The 25,775-nt window shown below is 48.9% G+C and overlaps 2 protein-coding genes across 4 annotated transcripts in view; one reads left to right on the top strand and one right to left on the bottom strand.

Moving 5' to 3' along the window:
* Sufu (SUFU negative regulator of hedgehog signaling) overlaps positions 1-5,795 on the bottom strand; it is a 97,345-nt gene extending 91,550 nt beyond the window's left edge. For both annotated transcript variants that reach the window (XM_050146419.1, XM_050146410.1), the window contains exons 1-2: positions 5,411-5,795; positions 1,133-1,267 (exon numbers count right to left, since the gene is read on the bottom strand). In XM_050146419.1, coding sequence (XP_050002376.1) covers positions 1,133-1,267; positions 5,411-5,592 — 317 coding nt within the window. In that variant the 5' untranslated portion in view covers positions 5,593-5,795. The remainder of the gene's footprint in view (positions 1-1,132; positions 1,268-5,410) is intronic.
* A 1,725-nt stretch (positions 5,796-7,520) lies between these two features.
* Positions 7,521-25,304, top strand: Actr1a (actin related protein 1A). 2 transcript variants are annotated; one of them, XM_050147076.1, is made up of 11 exons: positions 7,521-7,649; positions 14,516-14,580; positions 16,316-16,391; positions 17,031-17,156; positions 18,729-18,853; positions 20,724-20,940; positions 21,530-21,622; positions 22,129-22,303; positions 22,403-22,464; positions 23,432-23,472; positions 23,620-25,304. In XM_050147076.1, exons 1-11 carry the CDS (start codon positions 7,602-7,604, stop codon positions 23,720-23,722), a joined length of 1,131 nt encoding a protein of 376 aa, XP_050003033.1. In that variant the 5' UTR covers positions 7,521-7,601; the 3' UTR covers positions 23,723-25,304. The 2 variants fall into 2 exon arrangements, with proteins under 2 accessions (XP_050003033.1, XP_050003041.1); XM_050147084.1 differs by lacking the exon at positions 22,403-22,464.
* Positions 25,305-25,775: the final 471 nt, after the last annotated feature.

Genomic DNA, 25,775 nt, shown 5'->3' on the forward strand with positions numbered 1-25,775 from the left:
CCAGGCATGTCGGGGCTACATAGTAAGAACTTGTCTCAAAAAAAACCCAGACTATAGACTATTTGAACCGAAGATGAAGCTCCATGATGCAGCACTTGGCTACTATGCCTGAGGACCCGGGTTTGATCCTGAAGGAGTCTGATTGAGGACCCAGACAATCAACATCTAAATCTTGGCTCCAAATCAATCACCCAATCATTCAATCGATCCTGGCCCTCACACTGCTGAGAAATGATATTAAGTCACAGAAACTCTTCATGTTTCTATTCCCTTGCCCTAAGTGGGGCACATGTTATCATCTACCAGCTTCACAGTTTCAGGCTGCAAACTCATTAGTGACACATGCATAGAATAACTAAAAGAGTACCCGGTGTATAATCAGTGATTTAAAAATGTTGTTAGCTTTTATAATTATTCTAATTGTAATTTTGGAAGATTAAATACTAAGTTAACTACATTTTGCTTGATATCATAATATGTTTTGGAATTAAAACATATACTAGGTGAGTATAAAAAGAAATCAAGGAGAAGAATAAGAAAATTTTTAAATTATTCTATTATTTAGTGTGTGGGTATTCTGGCTGCACGTATGTCTATGCACCAGTTATGTGTCTATTGCCTGCAGGGGCCAGAGGACGACACTGATTCTGCTAGAAATGGAGTTATAGACAACTGTAAGCTGCCATGTGGGTACCGGGAATTGAACCTGGGTCCTCTAGAAGAGCAGTCAATGCTCTTAACCACTTGAGCCACAGTTGAGTCATCTCTCCAAGCTCAAAAAGGGTAAGATTTTAAAAGACAGAGGGCAGAGAACAGAAGCAGATCAGTGCTAACAATGAAGTAGACAGGGCAGGCAAGTTTGGCCGCATACATCAGCAAACCCTGTCACTCAGGAGGCTGACATGGGAGGTTCAAGACAAACCTAAGCAATTCTATAAGCAGCCCTTCGACCACCAGTTCAAAACCAGCTTGAACTACATAGCAAGTTCCAAGCTGACCAGCACAAGCAGAAGGCAGAAGCAGAGAGAGGACACTGAAAGTGTCACCCTCACAAAACCAACATCATCACACATGTCCAATAAAACCTCAGAAACAGGCTTAGGGTCAAGGAAAGACAGCGGCATATACTCACTCATGAACTCTGCTGTCACCATAAAGATCACTCAGGCCAAAGCTGATGTAGTGCCAGTGCTCAGGGATGTTGGCAGAAGGACTCCCCATATTCCTGTACATGCTAACATAATCCAACGGGTCTGGACCACCCAACCTGCAAAAGACAAAACACACGGTGTCTGATGTGGGAGTGTCATATCAATCTGTTGATTTCATTGGCTGAGCAATAAAGAAACTGCTTGGCTGGCCCTGATAGGTTAGAACATAGGTGGGAGGACTAAACAGAATAGGATGCTGGGCGGAAGAGGAAGTGAGGTCAGACTCTGCTCTGCTCCTAGAGAGACGCCACGCTCCGCTCTCCCTGGCAGATGCACGCAATGAAGCTCCTCAGATCCAGGATGGACATAGGCTAGACTCTTCCCGTTAAGCGCACCTTGGGGTGCTTACAAACAATCATTAGAAATGGGCTAGTCCAGGTGCGAGAGTTAGCCTAGAAGCGGCTAGATAGAAATGGGTCAAGCAGTTAAATGAATACAGTTGGTGTGTTGTTATTTCGGGCATAAGCTAGCCAAGCGGCAGGGGTGTTGGGGACGCAGCCCCGCCGCCGCTCCTATTTCAACAGGTGTCAATTTAAACCTAGAAACCAGAAAATATCAAGTAAGAGGCTCTGCTCTACAAACCCGAAATCTCCATCCTAGAGGGACCTAAAACAAAAGGTAACTAAAGCAGGGCAAAAATCTCTCTAGCGATGAGCCAAGGAAAAGCATCCAAGGCTATGTGATCCCACATGGTCAAGAAACTCCCTCCTCTTCCTTCCAACAGACAGGGCCTCTTTTAGAAATGAAGCAGACTTGCTGGCTGCACATTTTGCTGACTCCAAATGGAGTCTTCTATGGTGCCTGACAGCATGTCAGGCTTCAAGAGATGCATCAATGGCTTCTGTTGAATGACCATCCAGAGTATGACCAATGGACATCATTCCTGCAGTACAGGTTTCATTCTATACCTGTCTCTTAGACAGCTAGTTCCTGAAAGCCTATATTGTGTCTTCTAGTATCATTTCTTCTGAATACACACAAAGCCTCTGGCCTGCACAGACCCCAGCCTGAACACCACAGATCAAAATGTAGTCACTGCAAGTTACCATGTCCAAGCATCAGCTAGCCCAGCTCTGCACCGAGCACTGCACCACAACCTAGACCGAACCCTGTCAGCACCTGCATTCTAAAGAGGGTCCCAGAGCCGGGCAGTGGTGGCGCACGCCTTTAATCCCAGCACTCGGGAGGCAGAGGCAGGCAGATCTCTGGGAGTTCGAGGCCAGCCTGGTCTACAAGAGCTAGTGCCAGGACAGGCTCCAAAGCTACAGAGAAACCCTGTCTCGAAAAACTAAAAAAAAAAAAAAAAAAAAAAAAAAAAAGTAAAGAGGGTCCCAGGAGGAATCTGTCTCAAAGGGAGAGCTAGGACAGTTCACAACTTGAAGCTCCTAAGAATCACACTAAGTCTCCTCATAAACCCAACAGAGAAGCAGTTGAGGAAGAGATTCAGTCATTACCTCACTGGAGATTTAACTCAATAAAAGTTCTTTTAGCAATTAGTGCCTAGGCAAAAGAAAGCAGACAACAGACAAGAGGGCTTTCCTTCAGAATGGACAGGAAAACAGACTTGAGAAGCACACTAAATGGAAACCATCAGCAGAAGAGAGTGTGCACTGAGCCCATGAACCCCACAGTTGAGCTGCCTCACATGGACTGCTCCACAGACTGTAGACGCCTTGCCTGGCCTGGGACATGGACAGGAGTGAATGCTGCAAGTGGGCTAAACTACTGAGGGAATGCTAACAACCAAATACAAGACATGGTACAGGAGATCCCAGCAAGTGTGCCAGGACAACGCAATTCAAACCCTATCTTAAAACCAGTAAGTCTAGTTTCATCTTCTTTGCCAGGATGTTATTAGCCTTTGTAGAAATCTTTATTCTCTGGGGGAAAAACTAAGTTACTTATAGAATTCATAAGAAAGAAAGTCACTCCAAATAGCTTAACTCTCACCTGAGTGAGTTAGGTAAGGGGACAAGTCTCTATGTCTGCTTTTTGTTTGTTTTCTTTTCTTTTAATTTTTTTTTTTTTTTTTTTGAGACAGGGTTTCTCTGTGTAGCCCTAGCTGTCCTAGAACTCACTCTGTAGATCAGGCTGGCCTCGAACTCACAAAGACCTCTGCCTCCCAAGTGTAGGGATTAACGGCATGTGCTCCACCACCCAGCCTCTGTCTGTCTTTAACTGTGATTTCACCAAATCATTTGACTTAAAGCCATAATCAGTTGAATTTAAAAACATTTTGGGGAAGGATAGAGGACCCCATTATGGCTGCAGAATCCTAAAAAAGACAGGCTCCATATTCCCTCCAACTTCCTACTGGAAATCCCAAGAGTCTTTGCTGCAGCCTAGGTCAGACCAGCAACAAGCAGTGACACTGTTGGCCACCCTGCTCCACCTGCCAGCACCCTGTAGCTCCTTCAGACAGACTCCCAGGAGAAGTCACATCAAATAGGGGCCACAAGAGGAGTCAGGGAGCCTGGCGGTGGTGGCGCACACCTTTAATCCCAGCACTTAGGAGGCGGAGGCAGGCAGATGTTTTTGAGTTTGAGGCCAGCCTGGTCTACAGAGTTCCAAGACAGCCAGGGCTACACAGAGAAATCTTGTCTTGAAAAACAAAAAACACCAGCACTCGGGAGGAAGAGACAGAAGGATCTCTGTGAGTTTGAGGCCAGCCTGGTCTACAAGAGCTAGTTCCAGGACAGGAACTTTGAGTCCAGGCCATAGTGAGTTCTAGGACAGCCAGAGCTACACAGTGAGACCCTGTCTCAAAACAACAAGAAGAAGAAAGATTAGCAAGAGCTCTTTTCCACTCAGAAGCACTCGACTGCTTTTCCGTCTGGGAAGAGTGTGCCCGCCACAGATGCACTGCCGACACACCTCCTGGCTACCAGGCCCCCGCCAGGTCCCCAGGCCCTTTCAGGCTGTCAGCTTTCTTTACATCATCCTCCCACTGGCATGGGGAGTTAGCCTGGGCCCTGTGCAGCCTAACTGCCTTCTCTAGGAGTAACAAGATGTCACACAGGAAAAAGACCCAGCCTTAAAGGGGGTGTAAGCAGCCCCTTCTCCCTTCAAGTCTACCTTTTGCCAATTACTCCCCCCGCCCCCAGCAGCCGCCAGGATCCACGGAAAGGGGTCATCTACAGTGAGCTCCTGCATGGACGTGGCCATCTCTTAGTCTATTTTTGGTTCAGAAAGACCCTGAGAACTCGTCCTCATCACACCTGTTTTGTCTGAAGGCTGACTAAAGAAACGGGTTGCAAACAAGAATGGGAAATCAGAAAGTGTCATTTCTACCCCCAAAGAAAGAGCATTTGGAAACTGATCCTTTTACTGGGCATCCTTAAAGTTATCCTGGGCTTCCCAGAGAAACTTCGGTTGAAATACCGAAAACATGACAGGAAGCGCTTCTTCAGGCTGCACTTCACTGCCTCGGGTCTCCACCATGCACCTCCCACGATAAGTGGCAAGCTACGGTCCCCTTCAACCCCCGAGCGAAGAAAGCATGGCTCTCCCTGAGCCTGTTCTTAACTAACGTCCTAAAGCAAAAGCAGCTGCAACGCCAGAAGCAAGCTCTGCAGAGAGAGAACTGTGCAGAGTAAGCAAAAAGTTTATCTGGAAGAGTTGCTCTGTCAAACTTCAAGAGCAACAGCTTCGCGCTGAATGACAGAAGCCCCTGCGCTCGGGAAGGTCCGGAAAGAAGGTCATCTCCTCAACCCTTCACTCCTCAAAGGCACAATGCCCTCATCTTGCTCCCTCCTAGCCCACAGGGGCGTCCTGGTCCCCGGACCGCCCTAGACTACGCGGTCTCGTGCCCTCAAAGCCCTCGCAAATGTTCTCCAGGCCCCGCCTCACCTCCCCCATTCCACTCCAGCCGCCCCCCTGGCTTCCCAGAGCCCACTAATGACCCACTACGGGCGCCCCCTCCTTTCTCCACGTTTACAGTTCCCTCTCACACACACACCCCCGCTCCTGCATACACCCCCAGTTCTCCCAATCCCGGTTAACCCCTCACTACTCAAGGGATCCGTTAACCCTTTGTCCCCATTCCCAACTTCTGTCTTAACTCCTTCCCCAGCATCAGGAAGCTCTTGGTTCCCAAGTACTTTAACTGTTTTCTTCCTCCCGCTCCAGCAAACTACTTCGTCCCCGGAGCTCGAAGCTTTCCCGGCCGGCCCCCCATCCTCCCGAGGCCCAGAGCGTACCAGTACTTGACGATAGCGGTGACCTGGAGCGGGTTCGGCTGGTCGGGGTAAAGGCGGCGGCACTCTCCGTAGATGGCGTGCAGTCCCGGGGGAAAGAGGGAGGCAAAGGCCGGAGGGGCACTAGGGCCAGGGGCCGGGGGCGCGGCGGGACCGGGGGCGCCGCTAGGCCGCAGCTCCGCCATCGGGGCGCGGAGGGCGCGCGGGGAACCCGGGAGGGTAGAGGAGGGAAAGCGCCCGATGGACCAGCGGACCCACTGTGGATGCGACTCCCCGAGGCGAAGGGGGCTACGGCGAGGTCTAGCTCCGCGCCTGCGCACGGTGCTTCGTCCGCCCAAGCCCTAGCCTTCGCGAAGTCGGCCAGAGGGTGCTGAGGGACCGCGGGGAGCTCCAGGGGGCGGGGCGTCGGCGTGCCCTTGGCTGGCACCTATTGGCTAGTGCCGTTGCCAGTCACAAGAGGGGAAGGCGTGACTTGACAATGGGCCCCGCCTCCCTGCCCCTGTGCTGGGAACGTCCCAAGGATCTTGGCCTCCCCCTAGTGATAGGAGGAACCCAGTTTTAACCCAGACGCAATTTAAAATAGAGGTGCTAGGGTCCGGTGATAGCTCTAAGAAGCTCCTAAGAAGCGCTTAACATTATTTTGTTGACCCGATTTTAAGATAAGCCCGACAACTGACCAATTCATTTTTTTGTGTGCCATTATTTTTTATTTGTTTGGTTTTTCGAGACAGGGTTGCTCTGTGTAACAGTTCTGGCTGTCCTGGAACTCGCTTCATAGACTAGGCTGGCCTCGAACTCATGGAGAATAGTCTGTCTCCGCCTCCTGAGTGCTGGGATTAAAAGGCGTGCGCTACCACCGCCCGGCGTGTGTCATTAATAATATATTACAATCCTTTACTATTTCTAGGCGCTAGTGACTAAAAGCAACTTGAAGAGGCAGGGAAATAAATACTCCAAGGAAAAAATCAGACTGTTAGGGGGCTGGAGAGATGGCTCAGTGGTTAAGAGCATTGCCTGCTCTTCCAAAGGTCCTGAGTTCAATTCCCAGCAACCACATGGTGGCTCACAACCATCTGTAATGAGGTCTGGTGCCCTCTTCTGGCCTGCAGGCATACACGTAGAAAGAATATTGTATACATAATAAATAAATAAATATTAAATAAAATCAGGCTGTTAAAAGCATTTATGCATACTTTCTCTTCACTTAAATATTCTCATCCATCTAGGTTTTACGCTCAAGAAAAGAGATACTAAAGCAGTTTTTAAACATTTAGGTGAGGGCTGGAGAGATGGCTCAGAGGTTGAGAGCGCTGACTGCTCTTCCAGAGGTCCTGGGTTCAATTCCCCGACAACCACATGGAGGCTCACAACCATCTGTAATGGGGTCTGGTGCCCTCTTCTGGCCTGCAGGGATACACGCAGACAGAATATTGTATACATAATAAATAAGTCTTTAAAAAAAATGATGATATTTTAGGCCAGTAGTTCCACTGCATCCAGCTTTAGATGTTTTTGATAACTTTTGTTAGCTTTTGTTATAAGGGTTTTTGTGTTGTTTGTCGAGGACAGGGTTTTTCTGTGTGGCCCTGGCTGTCCCGGAACTCACTCTACAAATCAAGCTGACCTCGAACTTAGAAATCCGCCTGCCTGTGTCTCTCGAGTGCGTAGCTACCAGCTGGAGGGGCTGCAGATCTTGTACATGCAGGAAAAGCAATCTACCACTGAGAGACATTCCAGTCCCAGAAATGTTTATTAATAGTTTATATTGCCCAAGTGAAGGAATGGCTGAGTGGTGGGACTAATCTGAAAAATTTAACCGCACCTGAACTACTGACTAATCTCAGCCCAAGTACTCTAGACTCTAGAATTTAAGAGTGTACTGGGAAATGCTTCGAAGGGACTACAAATCCAGGCATGCATCAACCTGTGGCTCTCGAATCTACCGAGACTACAAACCCCATGGCACCCTACATCGGAAATACACCGACCAATTTTCTAAACTCCGCGGGACTCGGGCCCTGTTTGGAGCGCTGGCCCTGCGGCAAAGGGTTCTGGGGACTGTAGTTCTTGGGAGACGCGGTCGGGCCGCTCCCTGAACGCCCAGAACCGGCGATTAGACTGCGCATGCGTGTCAGTGGCGTTTGCAGCGGACCGGGCTGGCAGTTCCTTCCTCGGAAGGAAAGATTCCTCTGCCATGGAGTCCTACGATGTGATCGCCAACCAGCCTGTTGTGATCGACAACGTGAGTAGCGTCTTTCCTATCTCTGAAGAGACTGTGCTGTCCTCCAGAAGGGATCGTTTCCGAGGTTTCAGCCTAGGCCGCCTGCTCTTTGTCACTGGCCCGGCCTGTCAGGCGGGTTCAGCCGCCGCCGCCCCCGTCCTCTCCACATCCACAGTTTGTACGGAGGGCGGCCAGCAGCACCGTGTGACGGAGAATTTGAGGGCAGACAAAGGGAAGAGGTGTAGACTGAGAAGGGTCCTTGGACCCTCGGCTCAAGGGGCCTTAACCGTTCTCTGGGACCCTAGCACCCGCCTTCTCCCTGGCCTCCCATCACTCAATTGGCTGCTCTCCCCGTCTATCTTGGCCTATTGGTCCCGCCTCCGGGCCTTGCCGGATTAGAACAGCACTCTGCGATTATTGGCTGGCGCCCTTGTCGCTCTTGTGGCCGCCATAGTGTTTCCCTTCTGTGAGGGGTGGGGCAGTGCTCTAGGGCGGTGGGGATTGGCTGGACTCACTCAGTGCGGAAGGCGATGGGCTGGGCCACCGGTGAAGAAGGGCAGTTTCCTTGGGTGTGAGCCGGCCGGCCGGGCGGCGTTGTAAACTGTACCTGGGTGGGGCCGGGTAATCTTGTGCCAGAAATGGCTATAGGATATCAGTTATTTTTGTAATTATAAATTATAGTTAGTAAAGGTTAACAAAAAAGGAGAGTGAAAAAATGAAAAGCAAGCCAGGTGCTTTCCTTTTGCAGTGCCCAGCTGAGAGGCGGCAGATTATCTATGCAGTGTCTGTCAGGGACGCTAGCGTTTGCAGGGCACTTTGGCCAACATATAAATGGAAGCCTCGGGAAAAGGGAATGGCTCAGAAGGAAGTTTGCCGCCCCTTTCACAGAAGGAACCCCAAAGGTGGAAGAGATCAAGGTCATATTCCGCAGCGGTGCCCTCTGAGTTGTCGCCTTATCCAAATGTCGTTCCTTTGCTAGCCACGCCCCCACAAATGCATCAATAATGACAAATAGAACCTAACTATTGCTCTTATGAGGCTGGGCACTTATCTTCAGTTTCTGTATTTCACTCAAAGGTTTGGTCCAGGCGAGACTGATTGAAATCTTCCGTGCTCTTTCAAGACCCCCTTCTTTGAGGCAAACCACCAGTTCCCTCTGTCCTAGGCCGACCTTATCCGATCAGAGTACCTGTGATGCCCCAGCCCTTCTGACCTGGGCGAACCACTAGGTTCTTTTATTTGCATCGTAGGTAGATGAAGATTGCTCTCCCCAGTTTATGCAAGAACAGGAGGCTGGGGAAGATTTTTCAGGCTACCCACTTTAGGAGTTGAAGATCCAACTAACAATGAAATCACCTGGTTCCAAGTTCTTCAGTCTTTCAAGGAAGGCTGCTTTATATGTTGTAAACTGCCTTTTTAAAAGGTGAGGCTGAGCCGGGACGTGGTGGTGCACGTCTTTAATCCCAGCACTCTGGAGGCACAGGCAAGCGAATCTCTGTGAGTTCGAGACCAGCCTGTGGACAGAGCGAATTCCAGAACAGCTAGAACTGTTCTGTAGACAAGAACCTTGTCTTGAAAAAAAAAAAAAAAAAAAAGAACAAAAAGGGTGAAGCTGAGACTGGGGGGTGGGTCGGTGGCCCAGCTGGTAGTGCTTGTCTGACATGCATGACATGACATGTGCTGGGCTCCATCCCTAGCACAGCATAGACCTGGCCTATCAATCGGATGTGGTGGTCCATGCCTGTGATCCCAGCACTAGAGAGGTGGAGACAGGAAAATCGAAATTCAAGGTCATTGTTTGAAGCCAGCTTCTAAGATGTGAGACCCTGTTTGTTTGTTTGAGACAGGGTCTTGTGGAATTTCTTCTTCTCAGCATTGATATCTAGAGAACACGACCACGTATGTCTTTAGCTCATTTCTGTGTGTTGGATCCACCTTTTATTTAGTTGTTAAAAGAAAAAACTGTCAGAATGATCGTCTCAGGCTAGAGACATGGCCCAGCAGTTCAGAGCACTGGTGCTCCTGCAGGGGACCGCAGTTCCATTCCCAGCACCCTTGTGGGCAGCTTACAGCTCCAGAGGATCCAACACCCTCTGTGGTCTCTGAGGGCCCTTGCACACACATACATAGACCACACACAAGACATACACATATACACATAATTAAAATGAAGTCTTTTTTTAAAAAAAAAAAGAATTATCAGTTTTGTTTTGGCATTAACAGTGCAGGAACAGCGTGCTCATCCCACCAGCTCCTTTGCCTTGGATCCCTGGAGCTGAAGTTACAGGCGGTTGCGAATCCACTCGCAACCAGTATGGATTCTGGGAATCACTCTAGTCCTCTGGAAGAACAGCAAGTGCTCCCAACTAATGCGCTATCTCTTCAGCCCCCCATTTCTTTTCTCAAATTTTGTACACTGCATGCATGCAGGGCCTGTGGAGGCCTGCAGAGGGCGTCCGATGCCCTGGAACTGGAATTATAGAGTCATGAGCTGCTGGGTTGGTGCTTGGGAATCCACCCTGTGTCCTGTGGAAGAGCAGCAAGTGTCCTTAACTGTCTGTCCAGACTTTGTTTCTTTTCTTACAAAGACTCTCACTATGCCGCTCTGGCTACACTGGAGACTCGTTATATAGACAAAGCTGGCTTCAAACTTAGGGTCCTCCTGCCTACCTGCCTCCAGAGATCTGAGATTACAGGTGTGTACCACCGTATGGAAATCAGAAGGGAAGTTCACATGCAGTCTGCCATTTGTAGCCAATGCCAGTAAATCTAAGTCTTGTGATTTACGAAAATAGGTAGGTAGCAGCAAGTGCTGGAGGAATGGGTTCTTCTGATGCAGAATGATTGTTACTGGGCACAGGGCATCTTTTTGGAGTGGTAAAATAAGTTCTTCAGTTAGTTACAAGTTTGTGATTAAACCCTGGTTATATACAAGTCTGACCATACTAAAATACATCGAACTGTACTATACCTTAAATTTGTAAATTATGTGTGTGAAATTTTATCTCAGTAAGTTTTTTGTCTTTCTTTAAAGTACTTTATGAACCAAACAGAGTCATAGAATCAAAATGGACCAATTAGCAACCCCTGTCCTGGACCAGCGCTCTAAAAGGATCCTGCTCTTATTTGTGAGATGGGAGATCACGGGCCTCTTTCCCACCACATCAAGCAACCTGAAGTGCTTAGATAAAATCTGCTCAGGCACAAGCCTACAGCCCGATGGTACTGGGAGAGCCTGCTGAGGGAGTTGCTCCTTGCCTGCATCAGAATGGTCATTGGCGGCTAGGAGCTGACTTTAGCCCTCCTAAATCCAACATTTCATGAGACTGCATTTTCAAGAAGCCTCTACAGAGTGTTTGTTTATTTCCTTTGCTAAAGCGAATAGCATGGGGCAGCTCATTGCGAGGTACACAGTTCCTGTCTAGATGCTGTTAAAGAAGTGGATGTCAGCTTTTGTGTGCTCTGAGGTGAGGTACAGAATAGAGTAACTCATCACCTCCTGCCCCTGCTTGTTGGTCCAGCCCTGGTCCTGACAGGCCTGCCGGGGCCCTAGGGACAAGCTGGGTCTGGTTCTTCCAAAGGCATCACTCTGATGCTACATTTGCCTTCTTCACACCACCTCTGCCTGGGGCTGCTTGCTGGCGTTGCAACTGCTCGTTCAGATTCATAATTTAGGTTCACCTGCCAATTTCTTTTGTTGTTTTTTTGTTGTTGTTGTTGTGTTTTTTTTTTTTGTTTGTTTGTTTTTGAGACAGGGTCTCACTCTGTAGATCAGGCTGATTTTCTGATTTTGAATTCACAGAGGTCCGCCTGCCTCTGCCTCCCAAGTGCTGGGATTAAAGGTGTGTGCCACCACTGCCTGGCAACTGTCACTCCTTTACTTGTGATTTTAACTCTCATCAGCTAGTCTCTTGTGAGTGTCTAGCAGATGACAGATGTGACATCTCTGATCTTAAGGAACTTGAAATAAAGTAGAGAAAAGGGGGAAGCAAAAATTGTAACAGAGGGCAGTGAGACACTTGCTTTGTCATGTAGTGGTGGTTTGCTGCCAGACACAGGAGGATAATCACAGGTTTCCCTTCAAAAAGGCACAGTACTGCAGTGGGCCTGTTACACTTCTGCTAGGAAGACAGAGACAAATAAATGAGTCTGGCATTGCTTCGCTTGGCTTTGGGTTTTGTTGAGCTCTGTTTGCATTTTATATATATGGTGTTTTGCCTGCATGTCTTTACACCACAAACATGTAGTGCCACAATGTGGTTGTTGGGAATCCATCTGGGTCCTCTGAAGAGCAGTCAGTGCTCTTAACCACTGAGCCATCTCTAGCTTGGTTTTCTGATGCAAGGTCTTGCCATGTAGCTTCCTTAAATCTGGATCTTCCTGTCTCAGCCTCCAATTGGGAGTGTATACAGGCATGTGCCACATGCTTGGCTGAATCTGATGTCTTAAGTTGCCTTGTTACCCAGACTCTTGTCCTTGTGCTAGTAAACTCAAAGCAAACTACTTGGGAAATCAACTCTTAAAAATATTCAAATCTAAAGTCAGGTGGTGGTGATACACGCCTTTAATCCCAGCAGAGGCAGGTAGATCTCTGTGAGTTCAAGGCCAGCCTGGTCTACAGAATGAGTTCCAGGACAAACTTTAAAAAAGCTAGAGAAGGGGCTGGAGAGATGGCTCATAGGTTAAGAGCATTGCCTGCTCTTCCAAAGGTCCTGAGTTCAATTCCCAGCAACCACATGGTGGCTCACAACCATCTGTAATGAGGTCTGGTGCCCTCTTCTGGCATACATACAGACAGAATGTTGTATACATAATAAATAAATACTTAAAAAAAAAAGCTAGAGAAACCTGTCTCAAAAAAAAATTTCAAATCTAGCTGGGCAGTGGTGGTGTATGCCTTTAATCCCAGCACTGGGGAGGTAGAGGCAGGCAGCTCTCTGTGAGTTTGAAGCCAGCCTGACCTAACTTTCCAGGACAGCCAAAGCTATACAAAGAAACCCTGCCTCAAAAACCTAAAAAAAGAAAAAGAATTCAGATCTGAGAGTGCATGGAGGCACACACCTGTAAAATCCCGTCGTTGAGGAGGTGGAGGCAGTAGAGCAGGAGTTCTGGGTCACCTCCAGCTCCAGAACAAGTTTGAGGCCAGCCTGTGATACGTGAAATCCTGTCTTGGGACTCACCTTCACTCTCTGGTCTGGACCCCTGCCAGGAGATCCAGCTAGTCTGAAGGCTGGACACACCCTGTGCAGACAATGAACAAGTAGAAGCTTGAACTAACAAGTTCCTGAAGGTCTTTTGCATGGTGCTGTGCCCATCCATCCACACCATTGCCCAAGCCCTGGGGTTTGCCGGCAGAGAATTCCCCCTCCTAGGCTTTTGAGCTCAGGTCACAGTTGCAACTTCCCGGGCTCCTTGCCACACTGTCCAGGCCAGCGAGTCTGCACATCTTCCCTTATTTGCTGTCTCCCCAGTCCTTCCACCACTTCTCACCACACATACCCTGGTCCTCCGACTGGCTAGAGGCAGACACACCGAGATGACTGCTCTTGTCACCTCCAGATGGGGTGTACCAGAAAGCCTTTGGTGCAAAGATAACCTGGCTTGCTTGCATCTGTCATGTACTAACTGTATGCCGTGTGGAGAAGTAGTTGACGGAAAACCAGGTGAGCTAGAAGAACATGGGCATCAGATCTGGTTGTAGTCAGGGTTAGAGGAAGGGAATGGGAGAATTTGCAAACAGCATCAGCTCTTGCCTTCTTCCCTGCATGCGGTTGTGAGTTCCTACAGTCAGTGTTCACATTAGTTGGGTCCTGGAAGATATGATGCTTTTTACTTGTTAGAAAAGGGGTTCTTGCTGGGTGGTGGGCAGTGGTCACACATGCCTTTAATCCCAGCACTTGGGAAGCAGACGCAGGCAGAACTCTTGAGTTCGAGACCAGCCTGAGCTAGTTCCAGGACAGGAACCAAAAGCTACAGAGAAACCCTGTCTCGAAAATCCAAAAAAAAAAAAAAAAGAAAGAAAGAAAGAAAGAGAAAAGAAAGGAAGGAAGAAAAATGAAGGAAGGAAGAGAGAAAGGAAAAGGGTTCTTTCTTTCCTGACACTGCACTCGAGTCGTGGAGCAGGAGTTTGACTCTTGTCTCCTCTCCTCAGGCAAGACATTGAGACCTCTCTGCCCTCGACTGTCAGGAGGCAAAGGAGTAAAACACTGGCTTGTAAAAAACAACAAACCCTACAAAGTGTAGTGCTGTGTCCTCTAAGAGCCAGAGAACATGCATCCAGGCAGAATTAGTGCGAGATACCTAGTGAGGTGTGTCCTAGAGACCTGGGACAGGAAGGTTGACGTGTAAGGCTAGGAGAAGAGAAAAATACACATGCTTTCCCTGCCGCCCTGCTTGTGGTAACTACTTCTAGGTAATTCTATTTCTCATGTTTTCTGTTTATTTTTTCTTCCCTTTATTAATACTTTAAATTGCGTTTTATTTGTTATCATGTATGCGCATCGACAGTTCAGGTGTGTACATGCCACAGTGCACATGTGGAGGCAGAGAGCAAGTTTGTGGAGCTAGTTCACTTTCCACCAGACGGGTATGACAAAGGCTTTTATCTGATAAGCCCCATTAATATCACTTGTTATACTCAAAGTATATTCCATGTAGGAAAGGAGAAAACTACAGAAAAATTGAACAGTTCATTGAGTATGCAGTGGAGGTCCTGGCCGCCATCTCCAGTCCCATCTCTTCCTGAATAGTATTCACCTTCTCCTATACTCCTGTCAACACATCTGTTATATGCACAAATACGTTCTCTTTCTCTCTGAATGGAAATGGAACCACGTAACAGCTTGACTTATTGCTGGGCCTCACTTTTCTTTGTCCTCTCTCCCCAGGGATCCGGTGTGATTAAAGCTGGTTTTGCTGGTGATCAGATCCCCAAATACTGCTTTCCAAACTAGTAAGTCATTTTGAGGTTGGTTGTGACTATGGGGCTCTTGTCGACTTTGTCCCCCGTGCCCAGCCCTGCCTCATTGAGGAGGAAGAATTCCCAGGTTAGCCTTGGTACCCAGGACGATAAACAAAGGAATGTGTTACTACCTGGCATATACTGAGATGTGCAGCAAAAGGCCTCTAGTTTATTTTTTATTTTATTTTATTTTTTTTGGATTTTCGAGACAGGGTTTCTCTGTAGCTTTAGAGGTTGTCCTGGAACTAGCTCTTGTAGACCAGGCTGGCCTCGAACTCACAGAGATTCACCTACCTCTGCCTCCCGAGTGCTGGGATTAAAGGCGTGCACCACCACTGCCCGGCTGGCCTCTAATTTTTTTAAGTGTGTGTGTGTGTGTGTGTGTGTGTGTGTGTGTGTGTGCATGTGAGTGTGTGAGAGTTGGAGGAGGTAGGTGCTACAACATGTGTGTGCTGGTCAGAGCACAGCGTTGTGGAGCCAAGTCTGCTCCTCACACCTTTATGTGGTTCCAGGAATCAAACTCAGTCCACTGACGAGCATATCAAGAGCCCTTTTGCTGGCCCTCTTTTTAAAAATCTGATTCTAAGGCTGGGTATGGTGTCACATGCCTTAAGTCCAGCATTTGGGAGGCCAGCCAGGTCTTCGTGGTGAGTTTCAGGACAATCAGGACAACAGAAAGACCCTGTCTCAAAATAAACAAACAAAAAACAAACCAACTCTGATTCTATCTAATGCCATCAATTTTTGTCCTTGGTGACTTAGAGAGCCACAGAACCCTCTATTTTTTTTTATTTTATTTTTATTTTTGGTTTTTCGAGACAGGGTTTCTCTGTAGCTTTTGGGCCTGTCCTGGAACTTGCTCTGTAGACCAGGCAAATTCACAGAGATTCGCCTGCCTCTAAATGCTGAGATTAAAGGTGTGTGCCACTACCACCCAGCTTTTTTTTTTTAATTTTTAATTTAGTTTTATTTTATTTTTTGGTTTTTCTTTGTTTTTTTTTTTTTTAATATTTATTTATTTATTATGTATACAATATTCTGTCTGTGTGTATGCTTGCAGGCCAGAAGAGGGCATCAGATCTCATTTCAGATGGTTGTGAGCCACCATGTGGTTGCTGGGAATTGAACTCAGGACCTTTGGAAGAGCAGGCAATGCTCTTAACTGCTGAGCCATCTCTCCATCCCTATTTTTTTGGTTTTTCAAGACAGGGTTTCTCTGTTTAACAGCTCTTGCTGTCCTGGAACTAGCTCTGGAGACCAGGCAGGCCTCGAACTCACAGAGATTTGCTCTGCCTCCTAAGTGTGCCACCACTGCCCAGCCATTCAGAAATTCTATCTATACACACATTGGGAAAATATAAGAACTAGAGTTATAATTTACAAACAATATAATACAAGTCAATAATATGAAAATAACTTGAAATAGTACATATTCTTTTTATCTTTATTTTTTCAGAGCTTGAATATGAAGTTTTTTGAGAAAAGGGTAAAGGGGAGGGGAGAGAAAGACAGAGAGAGGGGACAAAGGCCTGCTTGCCTCTTCAGAAGAGCAGCGGGAAGAGAGCAGTACATGCTCTTTACACAGAACTCAGAAAGGAAAGGAAGTGGAGGTTGACCTCCCTCCTCGGAGATGGGCACAGTGGACTGGGAGTACATTGCTGCATCTGGACTGTGCCCTCGTGGTCTGTCCTGAAATGAGAAATGTTCCTTTTGCTGTCTCTTCTAGTGTGGGCAGACCCAAGCATGTCCGTGTCATGGCAGGAGCCCTTGAAGGTGACATCTTCATTGGCCCCAAAGCTGAGGTAATCCCCAGTGAAGCAGGAACCACAGGCTGGCAGAGGACCTGCCTTAGCCGCCATAATGGAAGTGTTTGCAGCTGGACACAGCAATAAGTAAAGGGATCATTTTCTCCCAAGAGCAGACTCTGGCCTTGGATAAAAAGTATCTGGAACCCCACTTTGTAATTTAGAGACCAGTCTGGAAAATGGGACTTCTACTGTCTTTCTGGATCTTGTCACTGCCTTACCAATGTTTAGGTTGATTGGTTTGGTTATATTTTTGGCAAGAGGGATTCAGGGGGGAGATCCATTCTGACCTGCCCTAGGTATGAGTTAATTACCCTAGCTTTGGCAGAACCATAACTAGAGTTATGCTGCCACGCTAGGTTCCAAGTGCGGAGGTGGGTACCACAGGGCACATGGGGGCCATGGAAATGCGGAGACCTTCTGCTGTGCAGCTGCTCAGACAGTACAGGCAGCTTGCAGCATACAGTCTCCAGCTTAGAATGATGCCTGCCCTCAGCATGGGTGAGGACTGCAGGCTGCAACCCTGGGAAGCTGCAGCTCCTTCAGAAGGGATTCTGCCTACACAGCTCAGGCCTGGGAGAGCAGGGTGCCAGGCAGAGCCCAGCTGCTGCTACAGACTGTGCCTTCTGCTTGCAGGAGCACCGAGGGCTGCTGTCAATCCGCTACCCCATGGAACATGGCATCGTCAAGGACTGGAATGACATGGAGCGCATCTGGCAGTACGTCTATTCTAAGGACCAGCTGCAGACCTTCTCAGAGGAGGTGAGGGGCCCGTGTGCGGGACACTACTGTGCAGGATGCCACGCTGGGCAGAACCACACTCCCGCGATGATGAGGATGAGGATGGCAGTGGCTGCTGCCAAGATGAGTCTAAATGTGTGCTGGCACTCGGCTTTATATACTTTCTAGAGATAGTCTAATTTTATCTTCATACCAGTCCATTAATATGTTCGAACTGAGCTGGGTGGTGGTAGTGCAGGCCTTTAACCCCAATGCTCAGGAGGCAGAGGCAGTTCTAATATGTGTATTAGAATGGAATTTAGGTATAGCAGCATATGTTTGTAATGCCAGCACCTGGAAGGCAGCAGTGGCAGGAGGGGGGACATTTGAGACCAGTCTAGGGCCATGTAGCAAGACTCTTTTTTGGAGGTGGGAGTGTTTCAAGATAGGGTTTCTAAACCAGGCAGTGGTGGTGCACACCGTTAATCCCAGCACCTGGGAGGCAGTGGCAGGTGGATCTCTATGAGTTCAAGACCGGCCAGGTCTACAAGATCTAGTTACAGGACAGGCCCCAAACCTGTCTGAAAAAACAAGGAAAGATAGGGTTTGTGTACCTTGGCTGTTCTAGAACTAGTTCTGAAGACCAGGCTGGCCTCAAACTCACAGAGCTCCACCTTCTTAGGATTAAAGGTATGTGCTACCATTACCCAACCTTGTTTTTGTTCTTTGAGACAGGGTTTCTCTGTGTACTATTGATTGTCCTGAAAGTCCCTCTGTAGACCAGGCAATCCACAAACTTACAGACATCCTCCTGCCTCTGCCTTCTGAGTGCTGGGATTAAAAGTCTGTGCTACCCCCAACTGACTATAGCAAGATTCTTATCTCAAAAAACAAAAATGGGGGCTGGGGATATACAGAGGTCCTGAGCTCAATTCCCAGCAACCACATGTTCACTCACAGCCATCTCTAGTGGGATCCGATGCCCTCTTCTGGTATGCAGGTGTACATGCAGATAGAGCACTCAAAATAAGTCTTTTAAAAACAAAACAAACAAACCAAAAAAAGCACTAACTGTGCTTGCAAAAGACCTGGGTTCAATTCCCAGCACCCACATGGCGACTTACACCTGTCTGTAACTCCAGATCTAGGAAATCCGACTCCTTCCCACAGACACATGTAAGCAAAACACCAATGAACATAAAATAAAAATTATAAATAATAATAAATAAAAGGGCTGTAAATGCAGCTCTTTGGAAGTGTCTAGCATGTGAACCAATCTCCAGTACCACAGAACAAAATCAACATTAAATTTTAATTTTCTATTTTGAGATAAATTTACGTATCATAATTCAGAGTTTAACAAAATCTTGTCAAGTAGACAATACACAGCAGATTCAGGGACCTAGAGATGAGTTTTGGAAGACAAGGAGGTGGACTCGGAGGGTAAGGACAGAATGGGACTTTAGGATGTGAAGTTGGGCACGGCATGTGATGAGCTCAGCTTTTTCCTCTGAGGGAGGCTGGCAGGTTCCCTGGACTAGCAGACTTTGAAGGCAGGGTCACGAGAGTGCACAGCTGGCTCACACTGCCTGCCTCCTGGGCCTCTTTCCGCAGCATCCTGTGCTCCTGACTGAGGCGCCTTTAAACCCTCGGAAAAACCGGGAACGAGCTGCAGAAGTTTTCTTCGAGACCTTCAACGTGCCGGCCCTCTTTATCTCCATGCAAGCCGTGCTCAGCCTGTGAGTAGTGGCTGCCTGTGAGGAGGAGCTAGGAACTAGGAGAGTGAGAGGAACTTTTCCTGAAACTAGACATTGAGGCCTCAGAGGAAGCCGGAAGCACGGGTGTGGCTGGGACTGCTGCTATCCCAGTGTCTAATCTCAGGTTTGGTGTCCAACTCCATGACCATATGCCGCCCTCGCCCTTCCTGAAGGCTCAGTGTATCCCAGCATTGCTCTGTGTTGTCTGCCAGGTGCTCCGCGAGGCTGCTGGTGTATCTGTAATGAGGCTTTTGCTGTCCCACCAGCTACCTCCCAAATAATGACAGAATTATTATGAAAGCTTAGCCAATAGCTTTGACTTATTCTAACTAGCTCTCATAACGTATACTAACCCATTTATATTAATCTACAGTCTATCACGTAGCGTTATGTCTCTTCCATCCTGTTTCCCCTCTGTGTCTCCTGGGGTTTCCTGTGCACATAGATTTTCCTCCTCTTCCTTTCTCTCCTGGAAGGCCTGCCTATAGCTCCTGCCTAGCTATTGGCTGTTCATCTTTTTATTACACCAATCACAGCAAGAACATCTTCACATGGTGTACAGATAGCCACAACATATCTGTGAAACAAACACCACCACCCTGCCATGCTCCCCGATCCCCTCACACCCTGCCTCATGCCTTCATCTGTCTGCTGCTGAGATGGTACCCTATGACCTACACAGAGGATTTATTTGACCCCATTAAGAAATTGTGAGCCTGCCTTGCAGTGGTAGCGCACGCCTTTAATCCCAGCACTTGAGAGGCAGAGACAATCTCTGTAAGTTGGAGGCTAGCCTGATCTACAGGAGCTGGTTCCAGGACAGCCAGAGCTAAACAGTGAAACCCTGTCCCGAAAAACCAAAAGGAAAAAAAAAAGAAGAAAGAAATTGTGAGCCAGCATTTTTAGTCTGGGAGATTTCCTAGGCTGAGTATGAGACTTAATGGTAGAGCCCTTGCCTAATAGACAAAGGTGTAGGGTTTGATCCCCAGCATCCCCAGAAGGAAATTGAAGAATTTCATATCCAAATCTTAATTTGTGACCTCTGAACAAATGAAAAGCGCTCATATTTTTGGTACTGCATTTCTATAAGACAGAATTCAGCCTTGGCAGCAGCTGCTGAAGCAGAATGTGTCAGATGGGGGAACGCGAATCAAATAATCCCACACTAGCTCCGAACTGGGTATACTAAGGTTTTTCTTTATTAAGAAGGAAAACTTATGAATCATAGTGAGGAAATAGGAATGGGGTCAGACATTCAGGTGTGGCATATGGGAAGAAGAGGGGCAAGCAGGTGGGACCATGGCTTTTTGGTACCCAAAGCCACACCTCAACCTGGTCCAGCCTCTCAAAGGCCATTGGCTGAAGGAGGTTCCCCATCAAGTTGCCATAACATACAGGGTGTACAAGCTGACTATACCTTTGACCTCTGAACACTGAGACCGAGTAGGGGTTTGCTCCCATGCTTGAGTCTCTTATCTCTGTCATTTGGAGATAGAAAACTATAGGCAGACCCCAGAGGCTGCCTGGGGAAGACCAGGCTCTCCAGGAAAATGAAAAGCATCGTGTTTTCCTCACTCTTTTCTTTACCTGCCCCTTCTCTTGGGAGTTGAAACTGCCCTTTAGGCCGGGTCTCCACAACAGTTAAAGGCCTGCTGGACTCCAGACAGAAAGGCCTGCTCTTCAGGATGCTGGAGAAGTTCTGCTCCCCATTCAAGGTTTCCCTAGTATTCCACTCTCCAGAAGGGCCCAGGAGAAAAGTAGACCCCAGGCTTAACTCCACTGACTCTGAGCTTTGACAGGTGGAGTTCTTCCTGGAGGAGTGTGGAACTCAGTGATTGTTCCTTTGCCTCAGTTATGCCACAGGCAGGACCACGGGCGTGGTGTTGGATTCCGGGGATGGTGTCACCCATGCAGTCCCGATTTATGAAGGCTTCGCCATGCCTCACTCCATCATGCGTATTGACATTGCTGGCCGAGATGTCTCCCGCTTCCTCCGCCTCTACCTACGTAAGGAGGGCTATGATTTCCACTCCTCCTCCGAGTTTGAGATTGTCAAGGCCATAAAGGAAGTGAGTGCTGTCCTCTGGGCCTAGGGGTGGGATGGGGAATAGTGACCCTGAGAGAGAAGAGGGTTAATGCTCCATGGGCCTGGGTCAGGCTCTGTTCTCCCCTGGCACTGTGTGTGGCTCTCTCCTTCGCCTTCCTGAATCCCGCCGTCTTGTGGGAAAGGAGCCATTTCCAGTCCCTAAGCTGGGCTCTCTACACAGCACACATTACTGCAGACTGTGGTTCACGTCCTTGGAGAAGCTGAAACAGTCTTTTCCTTCTTAAGTGGATCGTACCCTCCTGACATGCCTCTGAGCTGCTCATGGGAAACCAGAACCATATCAGAGGTAGAAAAAGAAGGATGTCTGCGCCTGGCTAAATTTGGGTAGCCTCAGGCCAAGGAGCTATAGAGCCAAGTCCCAGCTTTGCCTACCGGGAAGGTGGAACAAGAACTCAGGGCAGCAGACTGCTGTCCCTGGTTCTGGGTGAGCAACTCTTAGGCAGTCACGAGAGACAAACAGATCTCTGCAACAGCATGTCATTTTGGTGGGACTTTGCCTGGGAGTGCGCTAGATTTTCCTGCCATCCTGACTGCCATACCTGATTCTGCAGAGAGCCTGCTACCTGTCCATAAACCCCCAGAAGGATGAGACGCTGGAGACGGAGAAGGCCCAGTACTACCTGCCCGATGGCAGCACTATTGAGGTAGTGCCACATCTTTCCCTTCTCCCCCATACCCACCATTAAGCTTGGATTCAAGAGGAATGCCCTGCAAGGCCCTGAGAAGCATGGGCAGCCCAGTGCCTCTCTGTAGAAAAAGGAAGGGGCTCAGAGGGACTTCCCTCGGTCAGGGTGCATAGGGAAGTGGGTATTTGTGCTGTCTTTAACCACCCTTGGGTACAGATTAGCAAAGTTGCTGCTCCCTGGAACTCCCTCTGGTAAGATGTTACCAAGAGTGTTAATGCCACAGATGTCTTAGCTAGAGATGCCAGAGCTCGCAGTAACATTTCCCCTCCCTGGTTTCCTGGAAGCCTCGTTTGTTCCCAGGAGCCCTGTCTGCTCTTTAAGGCCCTTAACATAGAAGGTTTGTCTTCAGTCTGGGCTTCTCATATACCTGGTTCCTAAGAAACAGGCAGAAAGACCTCTTCTGTTCCCAGTTCCAGGGGACCCCAGTCCAGCCCAACCTCTTAAGCTGGCTCTTTACCCTACAGATTGGCCCTTCCAGGTTCCGGGCCCCTGAGCTGCTGTTCAGGCCAGACTTGATTGGCGAGGAGAGTGAGGGTATCCATGAGGTCCTAGTGTTTGCCATCCAGAAGTCTGACATGGACTTACGGCGTACGCTTTTTTCCAACATCGTCCTCTCAGGAGGTTCTACCCTGTTCAAAGGTTGGTCTTTGCTCATGGGACTCTTGTTGGAGAAGTTCTATCCTAGAGGAATTGGATGTACAGAGAATTAATTTGGGGTCTCTTTTTCTGTCCCTTTAGGTTTTGGTGACAGGCTGCTGAGTGAAGTGAAGAAACTAGCTCCGAAAGACGTGAAGATCAGGGTAAGGGGCATACTGGAGGTCAAGCTGGTACACCTGGGCTCCCAGGACTTAGCACATGGTGTATCCTCCTTCTGGATCTCCCCAGGCCCTTCAGGCAATCACAGGCAGTGCCAGGGGCTCCTAGCACATAGAACGACCCTATAGTGTACATGGCCTCAAAGAGGACCCGTTCTCAGTCCCACTGAAATCCTAGCACTGTGGAGACCGATGCAGGAGGACTGCCAGAAGTTGAAGGCTAGATCTCCATAGACACCCTATCTGAGAACAGTCAAGTTTATATATGCGAGAGTGTTAGAGAACTTAGCTAGGACCCCACTGTGTCCTTCGGGAGCACTAAATGGACAGTTTGACTTTACTGCTGCCACGCTCCCCTCATCCCTCAAGGTAGAACTCCTCTAAGTGTCTGCTGAAGGGAGTCACTCAGAAAGCAAGTCCCCAAATGAAGGGGTCAAAGTCCTGCCACAGGTTTATGTCCCTGCTTAGTGTCGGGCTGACCACAGCTCCTGCAGGAAGCCAGCAGTCCAGCAAGGAACTTACTGCATGGCATCTATCCACTGTACTTGTGAGACAAGAGTGAAAGGTGGGCAGGGGTGGAGCTGGGAAGATGACTCAGTGGACAAAGCACTTGGTGTGCAAGCATCCGGACCAGAGTTCAGGTCCCCAGAATTCACATAAAGGCCAGGTAGGCGTGGCAGCCACTTGTAGCATTTGGGAGGTGAAGACAAGGTCCCCAAGGACAAGCTGTCTAGGTAGATTAGACAGAACTGGTGAGCTCTTGATTCAGTAATTAGAGAGTGATTGAGAAGACACCAGATGCCAACACTGGCCTCTGTGCAGTGCACGCGCGTGCGCACACCCACATACATGTATGTGTTCACACATGCTCACATATACCTGGGAACACACACATATACAGAAGAGGAGTAAGTAGGGTAGGGTGTCTTAGACTCCTTTCACCCCTCTGCAGATATCTGCACCCCAGGAGAGGCTGTACTCCACGTGGATTGGGTGAGTAGCCCACGGAGCAGAGTGGGAGACGAGAGCTTTGACTATTCCACCATCCTACCCTGTCCCTTTAAGAAAGGCCCCTGCAGGATTGGCTGGCTGCACAGTGTCACTCGCTCACGCTGCTCCTCTGGGTTTCCTCCACTCCAGAGGCTCTATCCTTGCTTCCCTGGACACCTTTAAGAAGATGTGGGTCTCCAAGAAGGAGTACGAAGAAGACGGTGCCCGATCCATCCACAGGAAAACCTTCTAATGCTGAGACACCACTTTCACCTCTCTCTGAAGTTAACTCCACTTGAAAACTCGCTTTCTGGAGTTGGAGTGTTGGAGAGGAGCTGCCTGTGTGTGTGAGTGCGTGTGTGGGTATGAGTGTGTGCGCATATCGAGTGCCGTGGGGCCCAGGGATCCCGGGCCCAGAAAGGACATTGAACTACCCACGATGGGGATGGATGGCCTGAGGCCTGGGGTTGACTACTAACTGGCCCCTTCCAGGGAAGAGCTCTGGCAGAGGCCCACTCTTTTCTCGGCTAGGCCTTTGTCTGGCTATGTGGAACTATGGTGATTACCATAGAGAGACCTTGCTGCTGCCAATCAAGGCTGGGCTGGCCCCATCCCGCCCCAGAATGCCGCGGCTGGAGGCAGCGCTGTCTGCCTGTTCATCATCCTGCTGTCCATGCCTCTGGATCAGACTGAGAGCTGAGGCTGAGTTCTGTCTGGCTCTGTTTCAGGTTGGGTTTGGGAGACTGAAAAACACTCCAGCAGTGCTTGTAGACTGGGTTCAGGAGAGAGCAGGGTACACTCATGTCCACCTGGGAAGCAGGTAGGAACCAGGACCACACTGGGCATTTGGGGACAGGAGATAGCTTCAGGATTAATTTACAAGCCCCAGCCACATCCAGGGGTCTTGGGAAACTCTAAGGACCTGTGGGCTCCAGGGCCTGTTATTTGCTTCTCATCCATCCTTGTTTCAATGCCATCTTCACAGTTTTATTTATTGAAGTGTTTGTTCGGTAAAGGGGCTGCAGGGAGGACTCACTGTCCCCTGCCCACTGGTCACCTTGCTTACACTAATGTTTACAGCACTAGGTTTCCACAGCACCCATGGCCATCACTCCCTGCTGATGAACTGACAGTATTCGTAGGCTGTGGGACCCTGCGGGATTGGGGGCTGCACCAAGGCACCCCAGCCGGGCTCTTTTCTCCTTCCTCCACTTGCTCACTGCTCTGGAACCACTAGGCTGGTTGGAGTTGGATTTTCCCAAACAGGAAATAGCATCATTCTTTGGCAGAGGCCCTTGTGAGGGACATATGTTAGAGGTCTAGACCCATGAAACCAAGAAAGCTGCAGTTAACCATGTTACCTTTCACCGACCGCTCTAGCTGACCAGAGAGACAAAGGGAAAGGGGCAGGGAGGCCCCTTCTGGGTTGGTCAAAGCCACTTCTGACTTTGGACCTGTTCAGGAATGGAGAGAAGGGGCCCAAGTGCCAAGAACTGATGGGCTCACACGGGTTCTCAGAAGCGGTCCAAGGGCCTTTGTACCCAGACAGTACAAAGCTAGGGTGAGGCTGTCTTCGCCTGCTCCTTCACCAGTGGTCTCGAGTCCCACCTCAGTTCCAGATTCCAGACAGTATTCTCTCTCCACCGTCCTATGACCAAAGGCCCCTGCCAGATGTAAGCCGAAGCTGGTGTGTGTGGCATCGATGTGGCAACCCGTGGACTGCAGTGCGCTTAACCAGCTCACCTCTCTTAGCCCAAGCCTGTCCCTTGCACAGCCTCGCAAAGTCACATTGCCTGGTGGGGCCCAGTGTACTTAAATAAAGTCGTTCCAATAGATACATGGATTCAGCCTTTCTGTGGCCAGTGCCTGGTGGGAAGAAAAGGACACTGTGGTCTTGATCTGATATGCAGACCAATCCTCAACCTGTTAGGTAGATGGAAAGGGAACTGAGAGTCTAATTCCTGTGCTGACTTCAGGTGTCTTGGCATCCCTGCAATCAGTTTTTCTCTCTCCCTCCCTCCCTCCCTCCCTCCCTCCCTCTCTCTCTCTCTCTCTCTCTCTCTCTCTCTCTCTCTCTCTCTCTTTCTCTCTGAGACAGGGTTTCTCTGTAGCTTTGGAGCCTGTCCTGGAACTAGCTCTTGTAGACCAGGCTGGTCTCAAACTCAGAGAGATCTGCCTGCCTCTGGGATTAAAGGCATGCACCACCACTGCCTGGCAGAATAAGAGTTCTTAAAACTCATGTATAGCCTAGCCTGTAACACTAGCTGCTCAGGAAACGGAGGCAGGAGAATCTCAAGTTTAAAGAC

Source organism: Alexandromys fortis, unplaced genomic scaffold (assembly GCF_014885135.2).
Source record: "Alexandromys fortis isolate MF-2015 unplaced genomic scaffold, M_Fortis_MF-2015_v1.1 scaffold_16, whole genome shotgun sequence".
Taxonomy (NCBI): domain Eukaryota; kingdom Metazoa; phylum Chordata; class Mammalia; order Rodentia; family Cricetidae; genus Alexandromys; species Alexandromys fortis.